The sequence below is a fragment of the Blennius ocellaris genome (genome assembly GCF_963422515.1).
Source record: "Blennius ocellaris genome assembly, chromosome: 11".
Lineage (NCBI taxonomy): Eukaryota > Metazoa > Chordata > Actinopteri > Blenniiformes > Blenniidae > Blennius > Blennius ocellaris.
This window is the reverse complement of record NC_137660.1, coordinates 27,200,163-27,220,162: the sequence shown is the minus strand read 5'-3', so window position 1 is coordinate 27,220,162 and position 20,000 is coordinate 27,200,163. Positions and strand designations below refer to the sequence as shown.

Genomic DNA, 20,000 nt, shown 5'->3' with positions numbered 1-20,000 from the left:
AAGGGGTGGTACACTGATATGACCCCCCACCCCCCCGTACAGAACATGATGAAGCTGTCCCACTTTGAGCGCCACTCTTGACCTTCACTCTATTGAGAGCTTCCTTCTTTGGCAACAGCGGCCAGGAAGTAGACGGTGATGTCATCGGTGCCGTCGCATCCCGATGGCCTCCATTGTCCCGACTCATCCTTTGCTTCGCCAATGAATTCCGTCCCAGGCCGCCGTCCACACGCCAATGTTTCACGCGTTAATGCGTCGTTTGTGTGAAATCATGTGTGAGACCACAAACCCACTGGTACACAGACGAACACGTCGTATCTGAAAGGGTGACGGTATAAAAGAATATCTATCAGCCGTATAATACAGGCTTGAGCTTCACGGGTTTCCTTTTCGCGTCGGAACAAAACGCAGAAGTTTCAAAGCAATGAGCTGTTCGGCTCTGTGAAGGTCGGTGCAAGTCGTGTACGAACCGGACCGACGTGACGGCGTTCCGCCTTTAACCTCTTCACGAGCGACGCCGACGTTCCCGGCGACTGTCGCAGACGATCGTCAAAAGAAGCCGTCCGTCAGATCTCTAGAAATGCGACGACGAAACACCTTGCAAAGCGTCACGATGAAGAAACGTCCAGATGCATGACGCCGCGAGACGGACGCAGGAATGTAGTTCTGCAGCTCGAGAAGGAAAACGGCCATTGTGGCTGTTTTCTCTTCATTTTCTCAAGAGTTTCCTCCAGATCAGATCAGATCAGATCAGATCTGCACCGAACCTGTCAACTCTCGTGTTCTTCGCCTGATCTTGCAAACGCACGCCGAGGCCTCAAACCGGTTTTGCAGGCGTTTCTCACGGCGGTGGCGTGTTCGCAGGGCGCGGCGTTGTGTAATAAGTAATTGGACCACTTTGGTAACGACGAGGCGAAGCGACGACGCCCCCCCCCGTTACCTTCCAACACGCGAAATTCTCCGCGTGCACGTACGTGCACGTTGAGGAGGCGATGAATGAAACGGCGCAGAGGCAGTCGGCGAGATTAGAGGGAGGCGGTGACGGAGCGGGCTTAATGGCTGACGGGGGGGGGGGGGGGGGGGGGGGGCGGCACCAGCGGCCATATGTTTCATATGTGTTTGTGACGGCCCCCGCCGTATGGCTCCCATCAGATCGTATGGTCGGTACGTCTCCCGATCGGACAGCCTGTGGACTGGAGATAGAGGGGAGGGGAGGAAGCGTTGCTCGGATGTGTTCAGAAACAAAAACCTCCAGTTCCACCCAGTTGAGTGTGTGTGTGTGTCCCCCCCCCCCCCCCCCTTTTTTTTTTTTAAATGCTGCTCAGGATCCGTTTCAGGCTTGAATTTAAACGTGTGTGCAGCTCAGACCAGCTTGTTATTTGCAGAACACGTGAAGCCGTGACGGTGTTCCCAGCCCGAGGTGCTCCATTTCTTAACCCCCCCCCCAACCCCCCCCCCCCCCCCCTCAAAAAAAAGAGAGAGAGAGAGAGAGAGATGTTGAGGAGGAGGGAAGTGTTTTGTAGGGGAACAAATATAAAAGCGAGAGACGGGGAAAGGGAGCTGCTCGGTGTGTGTGTGTGGGGTCGTATGATTTCCGTCGGGGGGGGGGGGGGGTTTAGTGGGGGGGTTTGGACACAACGCAAGTATCTGTCCCCCTGGAAGGCCTCTGATATCCTCTGGAGGAAGCATGTCCGCAGATAACGCTCCGCCACTGGTGGGGAGGATCCACGCTGTGCACCTTCTCTCTCTCTCTCTCTCTCTCTCTCACACACACACACACACACACACACACACACACACACACACACACACACACACACACACACACACACACACACACACACACACTCACACACACACACACACACACACACACACACACACACACACACACACACACACACACACACACACACACACACACACACACACCGACTGTACATCGTCACGACACAGTTGCGGTTTATTCTCCGCGGCGTCGTCGCGTTGGTCTTTTCTCCTCTTGCTGTGTTTCCCAGTAAAACGTGACCTTTTCCCAGAAGCCCCGTTAATCACCGGTGGTCTCTGAGCCGGGCGGCTTGAGATAAATGCCCCCGCTGAGCCAACAGGGTGTTAGCACAAGGAGCTAAGGTACAAGCTGCCTCCCGTGTGTGTGTGTGTGTGTGTGTGTGTGTGTGTGCTTTGCAACGGTTTTTAATCCCACAACCTGAAGCGAAACGGGGAAGAAGCCCAACTCAAATCGATATCAGGATATATCGACTTATCGCCACTTTAAAGGACTGTAAAAATACACCGTCTGAAAATAAATGAGGAAAAGACAAATTAAGTACTTTCAGTTAAGATTTATTTAATGAGCTTTGCAACTGACACTCGAGTTTTGACGCCTCGTCTGCATGTAAACTGGACGGGAAACGATTCTGTGAGTCCTACGAGATTTATCTGCACCTCTTGTGGGCGGGGCCTTACGTTTGTACGGTGAAACTACCACTTAAACTCAAATTCTGAAAGCGACAGAGGCTGAGATCTTTACATTTACCGGTGTTTATTTAAGGAAAGCAAATCGGGTCAAGCTCATGTACATTTTTTTTTACAATTTAACCTGACGAAACGCAAATATTCAGTTCTATTACCGTCCTCATTTTGGTCTTTATCTCCAGTTTTTTAACTCGTTTTTGTGCTCTGCCGTCTTAAGTCCCGCCTCCCTGTGTGACTTTCTACATGCCGGGTTCCGCAGCCGCCCGGGTCGTACATCAGGCTCCCAACAGATTAGAGGCGAGGGGAGTGTTCCGCTGATTTATGGCCGGCCGTTAGCTGGTTAAACGAGGCTAAGTGAGGCAGCCGGCTCGGGGAGGTGAGATGGAAGAGATTAGCCTACATACGGAGCGACGGAGGGAGAAGCCGCCGACTCCCGACCTCTCGTATCTTTATGCATCTTCTCCCTTATATATAGAGACGATATATATATCGTCTCCCTGCACTTCGTGCTAACCTGCACTGTGACGGCAATGACTTGTGTGTTAGTGAATTCATTTATTATTGGGAGGTTCTCATTTTGACTTCTTGTTTGATAAGAAAACAGACTTTTGGAATAAAGAACCAAATCTGTAACTCTCCTTTGACACTAGATATCGTGTTTGTGGCCGTTCCCCGGCAGTCTTGTGATATATAAGCATCTTTATGGCTCTACGATGGAGACGGTTCAGATATTATCTGTTCGGTTTGTCTGCGCTTCCGTCACATTGCTGTAAAAAAGTGTCTCGACAGATTCGGGTGGTTTTTAAACTTCCTCCCGCTCATAAAGAGGGACTGGTTAGATTGTCAAGGTCACTGTGACCTCACAAGTTTAATAATAGCACGAATTCGACAAAACCTAAATATGATGCATTTTTATTTACATATTCAAAAATAATTTTCTTTCTTCTTTAATGAGGTTCATTACAAAAAGCGACCAACGGCACCCGCTAGTGGCCCGACACACCAACTCCATCGCTCCCAGCGTTTGTGTTGGTTCTCGGTAAACCGACGTTTTTCAAAATGTTGCTGTGTAAATGCGGGAACCTGTAATGTCTCACCGACACGTGGTTTTGCAGAAATTCAGTCTCCACGTGATATTTGTTTGTAAAAAAACAAAACAAACAAAATGACCCAAATCATTGCAACTTGCAATTTTGTAAAAAAATATTGCCAAAGTGTGAATCTTAAACCGAGCCAGATGGAAGTTCTCATCAAGCTCCCGTTCAGTTTTTACCCTCCAGGACATCAAAGTGTTTGAGGACATCAAAGTGTTTGATCATGATCAAGAGCGACAAATCGGATTTTTTTTTTTTTTAAATAAAAAAAAAAAAAAAGGTTCTATCTAAGGCTATAAGTGTCAAAACTCTGGATAGACGCTCTGTATTCCTCTGCTCAACCTTTGGGGTGATGTGTCAGTTTGCTTCGTGATGTGTGTTGTGTGTGTGTGTGTGTGTGTGTGTGTGTGTGTGTGTGTGTGTGTGTGTGTGTGTGTGTGTGTGTGTGTGTGTGTGTGTGTGTGTTGTGTGTGTGTGTGTGTGTGTGTGTGTGTGTGTGTGTGTGTGTGTGTGTGTGTGTGTGTGTGTGTGAGAGAGAGGGAGAGAGACATATTCCCACATCCGTTTCCTCTGCTGGAGGAACAGTAGGTCAGGGGTTCGGTTCGCTCCGGTGGCTTCATGCGTTGCTCAAGGGCCGGCGAGCAGAAGGCGGAGCTGCAAGCCCCCGCAGACGAGATGCTTCTCATGACCCGGGTCACCTTGACGAGGCGGCGGCCATTTTTAGAAGTGGACAAACTGCATCCTGCTGTGTGTATGTTTTATTTGTTGTTGTTTTTGGGTTTTTTTTGCAGTCAGCATTTTTAAACCTTTAAATGTTATTTTTTTGCGAGCTGGGTTCAGTTTCCCGCTCTCTGTGCCGTGCCTGCGTGCTGCTTGTTTGAACAGGCGGCGTCGCCCTCGCCCACACGTGTTTACGCACGCCGTCACGTTTGTTTGATTTTTTTCGTGCTCCGTCCGTCACCAGCTCCCCTTTTTTTTTTTTTCCTCCCCATTGTTCGGTGTCCGGGAGGAGGAGGAGGAGGAGGAGGAGGAGGAGGAGGAGGAGGAGGAGGAGGAGGACCTCGCCGGCGAACTTGACTAGAAATATGGAGACGCGACGAGCACAGGAAGTGGCGGCGGGCTTGCCGGCTCGGCCGCATTGAACCACATTCGTTTCCACCTTTCGGTTTCGTGTGACTCAAATGGCACCAAAGAGAAACGAAAAACATCCATGTGCTAAAACAATGAGGGAAATGAACAGATTTTTTTTTTTTTTTTTAAATTTTGCTCAATTTCACTGAGAAACTTAAGCAACATTAATCCTTCTCAGTGTTGCTGAGAGCGACTGACCTCGCTGTATTACTTATTCCATGGTCATTTCATTGACGCTGCCTCACTGGGGTCGTCTCTCTGGATCCGGCAGCTAAAACCTGGACTTACATCTACACACACACACACGCACGCGCGCGCGCCTTCCCGGTCGCCGTTACATAACCCTTCAGTTTTAGCGCCTCCGAGTGCGATTGAGAGCAACGAGCCGTTTCCAAAGCGTCGGGGTTTAAGCTACCTGAGGCGAGGGCCCGTTCCGGCATTAGCCCCGGAGCTCAGCTCCAGAGGCTCCATCTGCTCGGCGAAGGCTTTTTCACTTGCAGCTTCTCGCATCCGCAAATCTGTAAGATTTGAATACATTAATGTTGGATCTTCCACACGGAGCCTCGCGCTCAAACAAAACAACGAGATTGAGCCTGCTGGTTGTGGAACTGCTTAGTCACGTTCTTTGAAATGTAGTTTTTTTTTCAACCCAAATACGGCCTCATCGGTTGCTGCACGTTTTGAGTGAAAAGTCAGGCTGCGGTTTATGCAAATCACGTCGCTTTCACAGCCTTTCTTTAAAAACGAGGCGCTCTCGCTTGAAACGCGTTCGTGCAATCGGAGCCTTGCTGTTTGCGCCACACGTTTGCAGGAATACGAGCTACAGAGGAGTGTGACGCAGCACGAAGTATAACAACATCTGGACAATGGCAAAATAAAAAATGACCACGGTGTACCTATGCGTGTAAACCCTCTAAACCGTTTGCCGTTTGACCAGTTCACAAGGCTTTTATTTATTTATTTATTTATTTATTTTCTCCTCAAGTCCATCTCATCACCACGAGAAGTTTTCATTCCAATTCAGCCGTCAAGAGCAACACAACGTCTGCTCTATACAATTCACACAAATTGGCTGCATTTGTGTGTTTCTTCCACAAGAGGGCAGCACGTCCACAGGTTACATGACCGTCCAGTGGAGAGGCACGTGCTGCAGGATCAGGAACCATCGCTCATCCGCAGTTGTGCAACTTTGTTCGGGTCAATCATATTGATTTTTACATTTTTTTTTTGAAGCAGGTCAAACGAGTTGGCCGGGTCTGGTAGGGGGGGGGGGTGGAGATAATAAGAGGAAGAACAAGGAGGGAGAGATCCAGTGGGCATGAAATCAGATCCGGTTGCATAATCCTGGCTCGGAGGCCTTTCCCAGCATGCACTGGGCTTCTTTTCCAGTCCGGTGTCACATGACTACCACATTAAACCAGCAGTACCAGTCCGATCAATAGTTGGAGGCTCCGCTTTTTAGTCCCGGCCTCCGTGACGTAACGTCACCCACCGAGTCGTAACGGTTTCCTTCATTGAAGAATCTCCTTTTTGAGCGTTTTATCTTTTTTTTTCTCGTAGAGGAAATAGAAAAAAATGCCAGAAGCTTTTCTGATACGACGGAAGAACCGAGGCCTTGTTTTTTTCCTCCTTTCAAAGTCAAAGATGTTGTTGTTGTTGTTCTGTTTTCGTCAGCAGGGGGCGTCGTAGACCCACCGTCCTCGTGTCCGTATCAAGAGTTGAAGTGGGTATTTCACACTTCACACCTTCACCATTCAGGTTGGGGTTTTTTTAAAAACACACTCCTGCTCACGATGGCTCCTTCTAATAATCGCTAGGATTCAGATTTGATTTTATTCAAGCACAGACCGAGAACTTGATTTGGAGGACGTTGTTTCTTGTGAAGTGAAGTGATGCAGAACCTAAAACGCACCTTTCATTCAGTCGACTTGCAGTTTAGAAAGTAAGACGGGGTTTTTTTTTCCAAAAGAGGTCTTCGACCCGGCGGGGACCAAAAAAACCCCAAAAGACAAGACGAGGAGGAAGCGTCTGCCTCTTGCTTTGACCTTTGCCCTGAAAATACTGGAAGCAAGGTGTCTAATTACCGCCACCAAGTGTCCAAATGATGCAACGGCAAAAAAAATATTTCAATTAAATTAAATAACCTGCCATGAATGGCTCCTATACAGCTTCTTCACACCGTTTCCTCTCTCGCTGTAATGAATGTATTCTTTCTAGGCAATATGATTTATAATATAAGAATAACAGTTTTTTGGTTTTTTTTTTTGTTCTTGTCTTTTCCAAGTGGCCTCCTGAGCTCGACATTCTCCAAATGCTTGAAGTGATAAACGTGAAGGGCAGGGTTGCATTTCATTTCCCCCTCCAGTCAGGTGGAATTTCAACGGGGGAACCAGACTCTGTCTGGACGCCGAAAGATAATAATAATGCTGGCGTTCCAGAAAAAAAGAAACCCCGAGACATAAGTCAACATCTCTGTCATTTCACACTTTTCCTTATCGAAACGCTTTGGGGGTTCTACATTTGCAGCTCTGCAGGAGCGGACTGTGAAAGTGGCATAGTGCCGGCGTGTCCTCTCGCCATTTGTACGTCCCCAGATGGACACAGACTGTCCGGCTGCCCGCTGGCGTCGCCCTGCCGGGCCGTATATATAAATATATAAATATATATATATACAGGCCCTTTCATACCGCAGGTCTTTGGCTCACATGTACCTCTCGCTGGGCTCCGTCGTGTTTGTTTGCGTGGAGAAACGTATTTAGACGTGAACCCCGTGGGTGTGAGCGGCGGCGGGGAGAAACAGTGTGCGCTTGGTTCCTGGCAGCGCCGCCTTCTGTACGTTCACTTGCAGAATGTCCACAACATGCCAGTGGTTTCATGAAGCTCATCTTTCTTCTTCTGTTTTTTTTATTTTGGGCCATTGCAGCAGGGTGTGTCGGGGGGGAGAGAAAATAAAAGCGTGTGTGTGTGTGTGTAGAGCTTGACATTTCCAGTCGCGTTGGCCTTTCCTCTTATACAGTCGATGCAGTGAGTCTTTAAATGTGTGTGTGTGTGTGTGTGTGTGTGTTTCCATTTTGGTGTGTGTGTGTGTGTGTCGTGGTCCAGCTCTGTGTTATGTATTCCTGGAAAGCTGAGAGGAGAGGGGGGGGTGGATGGGGGCACCACCGCCAGTGACGAGTGTGTTCTGGAAGCTTCCGTGAAGCTTTGTTGGCGTCTTATTCGTAGAAACGCCTTCGGTGGCGAGTGTCCAGCTTCGTCTGTGGACGAAACAGAAAAGACCTTTTCCTCTAATGAGCATGGTTGATGGTCATCAGTATGCAAGGGGGAGGAGGTGGGGGGGGGGGGGGGGCATTAAAGTCGTGTACAATCTGTGAATAAAGAATGTGGGAAGAAGTTGGCCGGATGGAGGGAGGAGGAGGAGGAGGAGGAGGTGGAGAAGAAGAGGTCTGAGGGAGGGTTTGGGAAAATGGAAAAGAGGCCCGAGGCGAGAAATTAGCTTAATGGAGGGGCAGCGGAGAGGGGCAATAAAATCAGGGGGCAGTTAAGATACAGGCAGTGACTGAGCGGAGGAAGGGGGTATAGATGAAGTGTGAAGAAGGGGAGGGGGGGGGGGGGTTAGGCTGCATCAATAAAAGTCAACGGTGCCCCTATAGTCGGCTGTACTTTTTCTTTTTTTTTAACTCCAAGCCTCAGTCTTGTATGCATCTCCTGTCTTCTCTAATAGCTTTTTTTTTTCTTCCTCCTCCTCCTCCTCCTCATAACTCCTCCGTTTTGTAACTCTGCAGAGAAGCAGCAGCAGGATTGATCAGCACTTTTAGTGCCAGGCTGCTCTTACTGTAATAAATGAGCTGAGAGCCATGAAACCATTTTTCTTTTTTAAAGGGGCGGAGTCAGTCACACTCCCGTGATGTCATGAACCAAAAAAAAAAAACAACTCCTCCTAAATGCTTTGAACCTTAACTCATCTCTATTCCCTGTTTATTGCTTTAATCCCTCAATATCTTAGCGCTGCAAAAATTAATGGGGCGTTTAATTTTTGGCGCGTCTCTCAGAATTCGTGATTTTTTTTTCTCTCTCTTCAGTTTAGTTGATCCTCAGTTTAGTTGGTCCCAGACCAAAGCAGTAGAAAAACACTGGAGAAAGAAAGATTTAAACAGATGTAACACATATTTCACAGTAAATACAGAGATCAAGGCTCAATGTTCTGTTGGGATCATTGTCGTGGTATTTTAAAGTAAGAGCCTGTAAAAAATGTTAAAATACCAACACGGTTTCCTTTCCGCCAACCTGAACGTTCGTTAATCGCCACATCCAAACTTGACAAAACAAGAGCTTTGGCCCGGCCTCGCGCTGTTGTGAGTGAACACACGGACGCCTCGGGCGACGGTGGAGGTGACCCAGCATGAGGCGGCGGCCACCTTGCGACCTTTCGAGGGCAGGTGGCCGGACGCATGCGACAAAAGGTCACATGTTGAAAGCGTCGCCTCCGTCTGGGCAAAGTCACTTTTACCTGATCGGACCCATCGGGTCTGCACATTTTAGAATTGGTGAGATTCAGTCCGTCGTCGTCTGTTCGTTTCCCAGGTGTTGATGTGTGTAAACAATAAAAAAAAAAAAACATTTTCTGAAATGAAAACGCAGAAACGATGTCAATAATTTCCTCGGTGGAAATTTTTTTTATAGACATTTGTTTTCGGGAATGCTGATTCTGAGCATTTGCATTTTTTTCGCTTTGGTTCCTGAAGTCTAACCAACTTGAACTATTCAAGTATCAAAATGTGAATTTTTTTTTTTTTTTTTTTGATTTTCTTGCCATGTTGTAAATTTTATATTTAGACTTTTCAAAATATTTAAAATATTTAAAAAAATGTTTTGCCCCAATATAAACGCATGGAGAAGAGTTTTTGAATTCTTCAGCCTATACCTCTTTAAAACTCCAACCAATTTAAACAATTCAACTTTTTTTTAAAACCTTCATCTTTTTAAAGCTTTTCCACATCTTCACTTACTTTTGACATTGACGTGGACGGGGAAACCCTTTCAACTCCTTACGCCCTACTTTCAAGGCAGAGTATGGAAGTAAAACTGTGCCATCAGATTCTGAATTCGAATTTCTAACTCTGAATTTTTTTACCATCGAAATCAGACTTTGAATTTGAAAAGCTGTCTAAAACATCAAAAAATATTCAGTGTGTAAAAATTCAATGTGTCTAAAAATTCATCTGCAAAAAAAAATTCGGCTGCAAAAAAAATTCGGCTGCAAATAAAAATTCGGCTGTAAAAAAAATTCGGCTGCAAAAAAAATTCGGCTGCAAAAAAAATTCGGCTGCAAAACAGCCAGAATATCTGTGCCATCAGGACGATGCAATCGATACCTGTCTCATTCACCCAACATCCAATCAAGGGAAGCTTTGTTGGTCACGTGACACGTGCAACACTGGGCAGGAGGCCAGGATTTTCAATCAGCCATGGAGGCCAGCGGGAGTGACGCTTCGGTGAGTATTTGCCATTTATGTCTGTAAATCACACATTGCAAATCACCAGAAGTTATGAAGCAACATATGTGGTGAACTTTTAATGATGTGTGAAAATGTTTTCAAAGAAATTACATTTACTGTATGCAATGTTTTACATGCAGAAAATAGTTAAATCGTCTCCTGTTTTATTTTTTTTTTAATGTCCATTGAATACTCTAATCTGCGCAGTGCTTGTTCTGGCAAAAACATTTTTTAACAAACATAACCAGGTCATTGACGGTGGTGCTAGAAACACTATTGCAGGGGGAGGGAACCCGCGCTCCGGAGGCATGTGGCTCTTCGGTAACGTCTTCAGTAATGTTTTGGATAATATTGTTTTCAAAGCATGGAGTTATTAGTATGCAGAATGAAACATTTTTGTATACTTCTTGTTTCATGTTACTTTATTACATATTTCAATTAAAATTGTCTCCATCTGTAGGGCCTGGATATTCCTGACATTGACTGGGAAAACAGTGGACTTCCTTATGATGACCACTCCAGCATGGTTGTTCCACACACAGGATGCCCACTGACTGATGGACAAATGGCAGCTTTAAGAGCTGCAGTTCACCCAAGAGCTGCTCCAGTGCTTTGGCAGTGACATTTACATTGCTGCTGTTCAATTTTGTGAGCAATTCCTTCATGTCTGAAGGAATCAATCAGAGAATCAGCTCTGAGTTTTGTATGTTGTAGCTTGAGTGTTGTAACAATGTAACAAAGACTTTCAATTGTGTAATATGGAAATAAAATCAGTGTCCACTTTATAAGTTGAATACTTGGAACATTGCATATGTCAAACTAGAGTAAGAAGGGCAAGGAATCTCACAGTGCATGGTTCAGAGAATCGGTGGGTTGCTGTTCAACAAATGCAACAATTCAGTCAAGTCTTGGAAGTGGGATCTATGCAGTCAAATTTATTTGAACAATTAACAAACATCAACACTACTTACTTTGGACAAACAAGAAATTCAACCATTCTCATTTCTTAAATGTGGATTGTATAAATGAAAAACTTATCCAGACATCCAGAGCTCTCAAACATGTAATTTAGGCTTGGAAACATGAACTTTTCACTTTACCTAAATACAGGCCCCATACAGTAACTCACACAAGACCAAATCCCGTATGGCAAGTGGCAATGCATGCAATTTTTAAAAGAGTTGTAGTCCGTATAATGTCCTGGGAAGCACAAGGTCTCAGAGCAGGTGGAGGCCGTGGGGTGTTTGCCACTGATGATGTGGATGGTGAGACTTTGTGGCAGAACCTCCCATCCAGTCCAGAACTTCACCAGGTCATTTAATTAACTTGCAGCTGCTATAGAGTAGAGTAAAATAGATTATGATCACGTGTACTCTGCGCACACTCAGACATTGGTAGCATGAGGAGGCCTTAACCCTACCATTGGCTATGAACTGTCCTACATAGCTCCACATGTGGCATTTTGCTTGAATTGAGCAATCGTCCTCATCATCACTGTCGTCTTGAGGCCATGTGATCCGCTGAAGAAGAACCTGCATTGAAAAAATAGCATGATAATAACTGATCATTTATCTAGAAACTAGAACTTCAAAGATAGTTTTAAACAACTGAATATTACTGGACTTTAATTGAAGTGACATAGTTTGATTAGCAGAAAAGATGACACTGTGGTGTATACATACATTATCAAGACCTAACAACTAAATAAAACATTTCCATCAGCAAACATAAATTCAGATATGCTCATTCAATATGCCTTTAAGATATCATTTTTTGTTCAGGTTTTGTATTTCCTAAAATGATTTATTTAATATCTTAAAAACAAAGGCAGTACAACCCACCACCAATGCAGATTGACACCATTTTTGTTCATAATCATTTTATTATATCTTACAAAGTAAAACTGCACAAACGATACTTTTAGTCAGCACAAACCAGGACCAACGCAGCACAAACCACTTGACTATTTTCACTGATTTTCGCTGGGTGGGGTGGGGTGGGGTGGGGGGGGGCAGCTCACGTTATGTTTGTTAAAAAATGTTTTTGCCAGAACAAGCACTGTGCAGATTAGAGTATTCAATGGACATTAAAAAAAAAATAAAACAGGAGACGATTTAACTATTTTCTGCATGTAAAACATTGCATACAGTAAATGTAATTTCTTTGAAAACATTTTCACACATCATTAAAAGTTCACCACATATGTTGCTTCATAACTTCTGGTGATTTGCAATGTGTGATTTACATAAATAACAAATACTCACCGAAGCGCCGTCACTCCCGCTGGCCTCCATGGCTGATTGAAAACCCTGGGCTCCTGCCCAGTGTTGCACGTGTCACGTGACCAACAAAGCTTCCCTTGATTGGATGTTGGGTGAATGAGACAGGTATCGATTGCATCGTCCTGATGGCACAGATATTCTGGCTGTTTTGCAGCCGAATTTTTTTTGCAGCCGAATTTTTTTTGCAGCCGAATTTTTTTTACAGCCGAATTTTTTTTTGCAGCCGAATTTTTTTGCAGCCGAATTTTTTTTTGCAGATGAATTTTTAGACACATTGAATTTTTACACACTGAATATTTTTAGATGTTTTAGACAGCTTTTCAAATTCAAAGTCTGATTTCGATGGTAAAAAAATTCAGAGTTAGAAATTCGAATTCAGAATCTGATGGCACAGTTTTACTTCCATAGCAGAGACTTGATTTAAACTTTTAAAACATTTGTCATGTCGGTCCTTTATTTCAGGTGACATTCCCAGACTTTTTTTTTTTTTTTTTGGGAGGGGGTTCGTATTTATTATGACGGAGACGCGACTTTTCGAAAATGCTCCGTCTCCTTCTCTGTGAAGCAAACTCCCGGGAGACGCTGCTACAGCGCATGCGCAAACAGTCTGACAACAATATTTGCTGAGTTTTAAATCAACTAGTGTCCATAAGCGGTACTACAAGTGTTCAGTCCAATATATTTCTTTATTTTAATCTGCAGTACAAAACTGTCCCCCCCCCCCCCCCTCCTTTCTCTTTCAAGTTTTTATTTCTTTTAAGAGTATTTTGCGTGCGTATTGTGTGTGCGCGCGCACTTGAGGGCCACTTTGGATTTAAATGGCATTAATGGCTCCTCAGCTCTATTCTTAGCCTCAAATCTGTCTCACCCTTCAGGCGTTGACAAGAGCAGTGAGTCTGGTTAGTGTTGGCGCTTATGGAGGAATAGTGTATGTATATATATGTATATATATATATTTAGCTCATCAGATAGGAAACGGGATTGAAACATGAGGAGCGGAGCAGGAAGCTGCGCGCACCGCCGGCTTCTTCTCCATAAAGGGACCGCAGCTCAGCACTTTCCTTTTTTTTTCTTTTTTTTTTTTGTCTCTTTCTCTCTTCTGGGCGACGATCGGAGAACAAAAAAATGCGGACACGATGAATGAAACGGGTTAAGTTTCAGGTGTTTTCTTTCTTTCTTTCCGGATTGAAATACAAGAAAAAAGGAAGAAGAGGAGGTTTGAAAAAAAAAAAAAAAAAACCGGGGGGAAACGCGCGGAGGTTGCGTCACCGGGTCTGTGGACAAAGCCGAGTGAGATCCAGCCGATCATCACCTGGTTCCTACCAACTTACGCGCGCACACGAGAGTCCTGCAGCCGTTTTGCGTTGCGTTTGAATTGGGGAGACTCGTTTATCCTGCCCCGAGGAGACGAGTCCCAGGAGGAGGAGGAGGGTGAAGGAGGAGGGTGGGGTGGTGGTGGTGGTGGTGGGGGGGGGGGGGATCGGTTCCAAAGATTGGCTGTTTGCAAAAAAAAAGAAAGAAAGAAAGAAAGGAGCAACTCCGTATTGTTTCTGCATCCGATTCGGTCCGCAGCCCTCCGGATTAAAACAAAAAAACGCCGTCAATTCTGGATTTCATCATCCGATTCCTCTCGTCCAGGATGCGCTTTAAAAGGAACGGCTCCTATACGTTGAATAGGTAAGAAGAGTGTGCGTAAAAATCTACAAAATAAATGTGTGTGTGCGCAATGCAACTTGGTACAGCGTGTCCGTGTGGAGGACTGCAACCTCCTCACCTCCCTGCCTCGTTAATCACTCTGTCTGCTTTAGAGCTTTCTTTTATTGCACTATAGAATAATAATCTACTTTAAAAAAAATATATAAATTAAGAGTAAATGTCATTTTCCTCCGTTTTTATGTCTTTGTGTGTGTTTGTGTGTGTGTGTGGGGGGGAAAACTCAACTTTATATAGATTTCTCTCGAAATCCAAGTTGAATTCTTTGTCATGCTCGATGATATCATGTCTGGTTTTCCTCCACTGTTGCACCCACATGTAATCCAGTGTGTGGCTGGATGCAGAGAAACCAGTCTGTCTTGCTTTTTTTATGGATTGGGCTCTTTCTTTTGTCCCCCCCCCCCCCCCCCCCTCCCTTCTATTTTCCCTTCAGGAAAAAAAAAATGGCCAGAATTTAAACTTTTGTCTCCTTTTTACTGACTTTTAAATTTTTTTGTGTGCCTGTTTTTAATTTTCCATCTTGAGTTTTCATGGCTTTGCAACTCGATATGTGCTCAGCATCTTTATTCACTTTCTTGCGACCGCCATTCATGTTCCCTGTGTTTTATTTAGTTTTTTTTATTTAAAAACCTGATCAGGAGTCTGGACTTTCCCAGTCCTTGCTGCTCGTCTCTTTTTCCTCACCCACATCGTGTCACAAGTTCATGTGAATTTAAAAAAAAAAAGAACGAAAAAAGCTTCTTTGTTTGGTTTTTTTTTGGTCCGATTCAACCTTGTTTCTTGCGGATGTCTTGCTTTTATAGCCCCCCTCCGGTGTCTGGATGTTCGCGATAAGACTCGCGGGATTCGGGGGGGGGGGAAGTTTGGAATAAATTACGTTATATTGTGGAAAGTGACAGTTTGATTTAATGGCTTCTTCCACTTGTCCTCCGACGCTCTGCTCTCTCTTTTCCCGTTTCGCCTTGTTGCAGAGCACGTGGCTCACGGCACACGAAAAAAAAAAAACCCCAACGATAAAAAAAAAAAAACCCTACATCCTGATTCACAGGTACTGCGACACAAAGACTGCGTTGAAAGTGCAAGAACGGCGTTATCGCCGCGAACACCCTCTTCCTGCCTTCTTGTTCCCACTGAGGAAACCGGGTGTGTAACGACCCGCCTCTGTATCGCATGTGTGTGTGTGTGTGTGTGCAGGTGAGGGATGAGGTAATTACACAGTGAAAGCAGGGGGGGGGCCTGTTTGCTGGAGCTGCTGGTGACGGTCTGCTGGGGGTGGGGGGGTGGAGGGGGGGTGATGCTGGAGGGAATGACGTCAGTGCATGTAGAAGAAGCTTTGTTGGGCTGCTGCAAAAACAAAACAATAGAAGTCGAGTTCAGCTTGTGTCTCGTCCTGCAGGGTTTCCAGCCGTTCAGGTTCATTTTTTTAATAACCATCACTCATTTCAGTGCTGCTCTGATGAGTCAGCAGCGAGGGGGGGAGGGAGGGAGGGAGAGGGGGGGGGGAGAAATTGTCCCCTTTGCAGTTGTTACATAACCTCTGAAGGGGGGCCTGTCGCCTCGGCTCCTGTTATCTCCCGTCTTTTATTCCTGGCAGGCTGCAGTGGTTTGTTGTCGCTGAACAGCTGAGTGGAGTTCAGCCCGTTTGACATTGAACGCGTCCCCCCCCACCCCCCCCCCCACTGCGGTTCCTTCCTCGTTTCGCCGTGTTTTGATCTGCGAAGAGGTGAACGGCAACGAGCAAAAAAAAAAAGGGAAGTGATTGGCTCTCGTTTGATGAGAAAGACGCGGACCGAGGCCCGTCGCTCACGTCGCCCTTCACCTCATTTGCCCAGGCGGCAGGCCGAGCGCTCTGCAGCGATTGGCTCCCGTCCTGGGGGCTTGCCTCCGCTCCCGCCCCTCCCTCGCCGAAGCGCTGCATCATTTGAGTGACCGAAGGGTTGCAGGTATTGTATACGAGGATTGACAATCGTAGCGTCCGCCTGAAAGGCTGCGCATCACCTGCAGCGCTTTAATATAGGGGGAAGGGGGGTCGGGGGGGGGGGGGGGGGGTCGTCGTCTCGCGACGCCAAATAACTTTCCGGGATTTAGTCTGGAGACTCAGATTGAGCAAACGGAGCGTGTTTGGTCTGAGTGATGGGTGGAGATAAGGATGTTTAAGTCCTTGTTTCGGATGTATACAGATGGTTTAGATTGCCGTCTCTCAGGGATTGCTTCCTCCTCCTCTCTCTCTCTCTCCCTCCCTCTCTCTCTCTCTCTCCCCCCTCTCTCTCTCTCTCGCTCCCTCTCTCCATGTCCCTTGCTGTCTCTCTCCCCTGCAGTCCACTCTGTACTGCCCAGCAGTCAGCAGTTTGTTTATGGGACTCTTGTTTGCCAAGCTAATCTTCCCGCCTTTCAAGTGGGAGCCAGCGAGTGAGAGAGTGAGCGAGCGAGGGGAGAGCGAGCGAGGGAGGGAAGGGAGGTAGGTATAGAGAGAGAGGGAGAGAGAGAGAGGGAGCAAGAGTGTGAAAGTGAGGCAGCCGAGTTGCAGTAGTTGGACGGGCGAGAGAGAGAGGGAGAGGGAGAGAGAGAAGCGCGTCCAGAGAAGTGTGTCTGGGGTTTTTTTGTGAATGATTCCTCAACGCCGGCGTTGGACGTAGCGGACGGCTGTCGGAGCGGACGCCCGATCCCTGCTATGCTGCAGCCGGGAGCAGCTTTCGCCCGGGTGCACCTGTAGCCCAGAAGGAGCGAGGGAGGAGGAGGACGGGAGGTGCGGCGGGGGGTCCGGAGCATCGTCACCTGGGCTCTTGCTTCCATCGCCTGCCGAATGGGGGTTCTGGTGTGCTGCGACTGCTTCTTCTATAGGTAGTCCCTCCGTCTCTCCCTCTCCCCCCCCTACAGTCTTTCTTGTTGACGTGCCGTGACTCGTCGACTTCCCGCGACTTTGTGCATTCGGACTTTCATCTCGCTCGCTCTCTTGTTATTGTGCCGCGGCTCGCGGGAGACATTTGAGGACAGCGCCGCTGTAGCAGGCAGAGATTCTGCTGTAGTCGAGATGCACAGTCTTGAATGGAGAGAGGGGGAGGAGGAGGGAGGGAGGAAGGAAGCTGCGGACACAGGGATGGCGATGGCGCTCGGCCAGCCTCCTATAGGTGTCCGAGGAGGAGGAGGAGCAGCATGTGATATAGCTGGTTCCAGGGTTTGTTTTGATGCTTGTTCAGGACCCGTTTGCAGGGAATTGGATCGCGGCCAAATGGCAGTTAACGGGTCAAGCTTGCTCAACTTTTCCCTTCACCCTCCCTCCTATGTGCCCCTTTTGATTGGACACTATGTTCTCTTAGAAATTGTCTCTCTCTGTCTTTTCAGTTAGTTTTTTTTTGGTTTTGTTTTTTGCTGTTTGCAAGAGCATCAGATTTAACCGACTCTCTTCAAACATTGACTTTTCCATCGGGCCTGGCGGAGCCTCGTCCTCCGTCCCCACAGTTAGCCATTTATTCTGCCCGGGAGAAAAGGCCTCGAGATGATTTGGGGGTTCGAGGATCCGGTCCGCCTCTTCTTGTGGCCTGTGGGCTTCATCCAGTCAGAGCGTGACTTTAAAGTGCTGTAAAAGACTCTAAATATAACTTTTCGGTCCCGGGAGGAGCGTTTTGATGGCGAGGGAGGGAGGGGGGGAGGGGGGGGGGGGTTGTAGCCCGAGCACAGCTGGATTGGATTAGGCCTCGCCGGGATTCGAGACCTTGTTTACACTCGCGCCCGCTGCTCTTAGCGCGATGAACAGCCTTGCCGTTTGTGTGCGCGCGGCGCGTAAATCCGCGCGGCTCCACATGTGCTAAAACTCTCGCTTGCAACACACAGAAGCCTTGTGACTTGTGCCAGAAGTACTTGTGTTTATTCACCCCCACCCCACCCCACCCTACTCTACCCTGCCCTACCCTACCCCTCCAGCCGCAATCAGGGGCCGGGGCGGGACCTGGACCTGGACCTGGACCAGTGCGCCGATGTCTCACGGGCTCATTAAGCCGAAATGGGCCGTCAGGTCTATTTTTAGCCTTCCCCTTCCCTCGGCGGCTGCGTCAGCCAGTCAGATTGCACGGCGGTTCATGTCGCGCGCCTTAATTGATGTGTGTTTTTTTTGTTGGGGTGGGGAGGGAGGAGGCACACCCATCTGAACGGGTCCTCGTTGACCCCGGCTCGGTCCCCGCCCTCCGTCTCCCGATCTCTGGCGGTTCAAGCTTTCAACAGCAGCATTGTGTTGGAACACAAAGTTCTGCCAGCAGAGCGTCGGGACGCGGGCCAACGCCGGCGTCCGTCATCCTGTTTTGGGACGGGACGGCCGAGTAGTGTACCGTCGCAGTACGGTCAGTTTTAATTTCTTTTGGGGGCTCGGTTTTGTGCTTTTCCACAGAGGTGAGTCTGAGGACAGATGGACTGCAGCCAGAGTCCCGGAGGTTTACGTTGATTATCCAAGCGTCTTTCAAGAAAGTACGTTGGTATAATTGGCCAGGTTAAATCTCAATGGGATTTTAACCTGGTTAAATAAATGTTAAAAAAAAGTGACCATCTTTAAATGACCATCATTAGTCGTTGACTTGCGTATTAATGTAGCTTCTGTTGACAGCAGTAGTTTGAGCTCTTTGGAAATGTCTTTCAGGTTAACTTGCCTGGAAGCAGAAACGGAACCAAAGTGGATTTTCAATTCAATAGTGTTGAATCGAATTTGCAAAAGAATGTCCCCCCCCCCCACGGCTTTCTTAGTTTATGACCTTGAATGAACTCGATGGTTGTGGGCTGAATAAATGTCCCACGTCGTGTCCCTTTGTTTTACTCGTGTCTTTGTTGACATATTTATCAACCTGCTCGGGATTTAAAGAGACCAAACATATTCTTCTCACAATAAATGGCCTTTCAGTGCCTTTATGGGAAAAGGAAAGCGTAAAATAGCTTGTTTTGCCGGTTTTATTGACAATTGAGACTGTAGAATATGTTCTTTGATCAGATTTGGGCTACAGTTAAACATCCATTGAACTTCAGTTTGGTACTTCGCCATTTAATTCATTGAAGTATTTCCAAGTACAACTGGTGGCAGCCCCAGAAAAAAAAAACTGTCACTTGTCATTGCTGGTGCACAGGAATACTGGTATTGTTAGTTACATGAGCAAAGTGCAGTATTTCATTGCATTAAATAAGGTCTCCTTTACAATATGAATCATATTTATTGCTTTGCTTATTCTTAATTAGCCCACAGCAGGTCAAAAACACAATGATAAATCCATTATACATGCAATACAACTCTTTTACTTTGTTTTTTTCCCCCATTGGATATACGTTGTACTTCTGAGCTTCACTCAAATTTTAAGAAAAACAAGTGTGAAATTGATGCAAAATGTCCAGTTTTTCCAGGGATTTTGACACAGAAGGGCTCTTTATAATGAAGATTGAATTATATTTACCCGACTAAACACAAGTCGCTTGTCAAGACCATTAAATAAACGTTTTTCTTGGGGGGGGTGTTCACACAGCAGGTTTTACTACAGATCTGCTCAGACTTGGTTTATCATGTGGCCTCTTGGGAAAAAAAAATATTTGCACAGTGCCTTTCAGATGGACTTTCAGCCTTGTGATGCCATTAAGCGTTCTCTCTGGGGATGTGCATCGTCACGTGTGAACTCATTTCCACACATACGCATGCATACCACACACACACACACTCACGAGATCGATTTTCCAGGACGTCCGCCAGCGGTCCCGAGACCACTGCTGCATTCGGGGTCGACTCTTGGGTCAGATCTTCATTGAGCTTCTGTCTCTCAGGCACGTTTAAAGGCTTCAGAATC

The 20,000-nt window shown here is 46.6% G+C and overlaps 1 protein-coding gene across 3 annotated transcripts in view; it reads left to right on the top strand.

Moving 5' to 3' along the window:
- The window catches only part of mob2a (MOB kinase activator 2a), a 57,181-nt gene that overhangs the window by 12,467 nt on the left and 24,714 nt on the right, over window positions 1-20,000 (top strand). The window contains exon 1 of one of the 3 annotated variants that reach the window (XM_080505014.1): window positions 13,950-14,154. The exons of 1 other annotated variant lie outside the window; for it this stretch is intronic. In XM_080505014.1, the coding sequence (XP_080361140.1) occupies window positions 14,117-14,154 (38 nt within the window). In that variant the 5' untranslated portion in view covers window positions 13,950-14,116. Of the gene's footprint in view, window positions 1-13,949; window positions 14,155-16,256; window positions 17,032-20,000 lie in introns of those variants that run through there. One more of the 3 variants, XM_080505013.1, reaches the window with a different exon arrangement.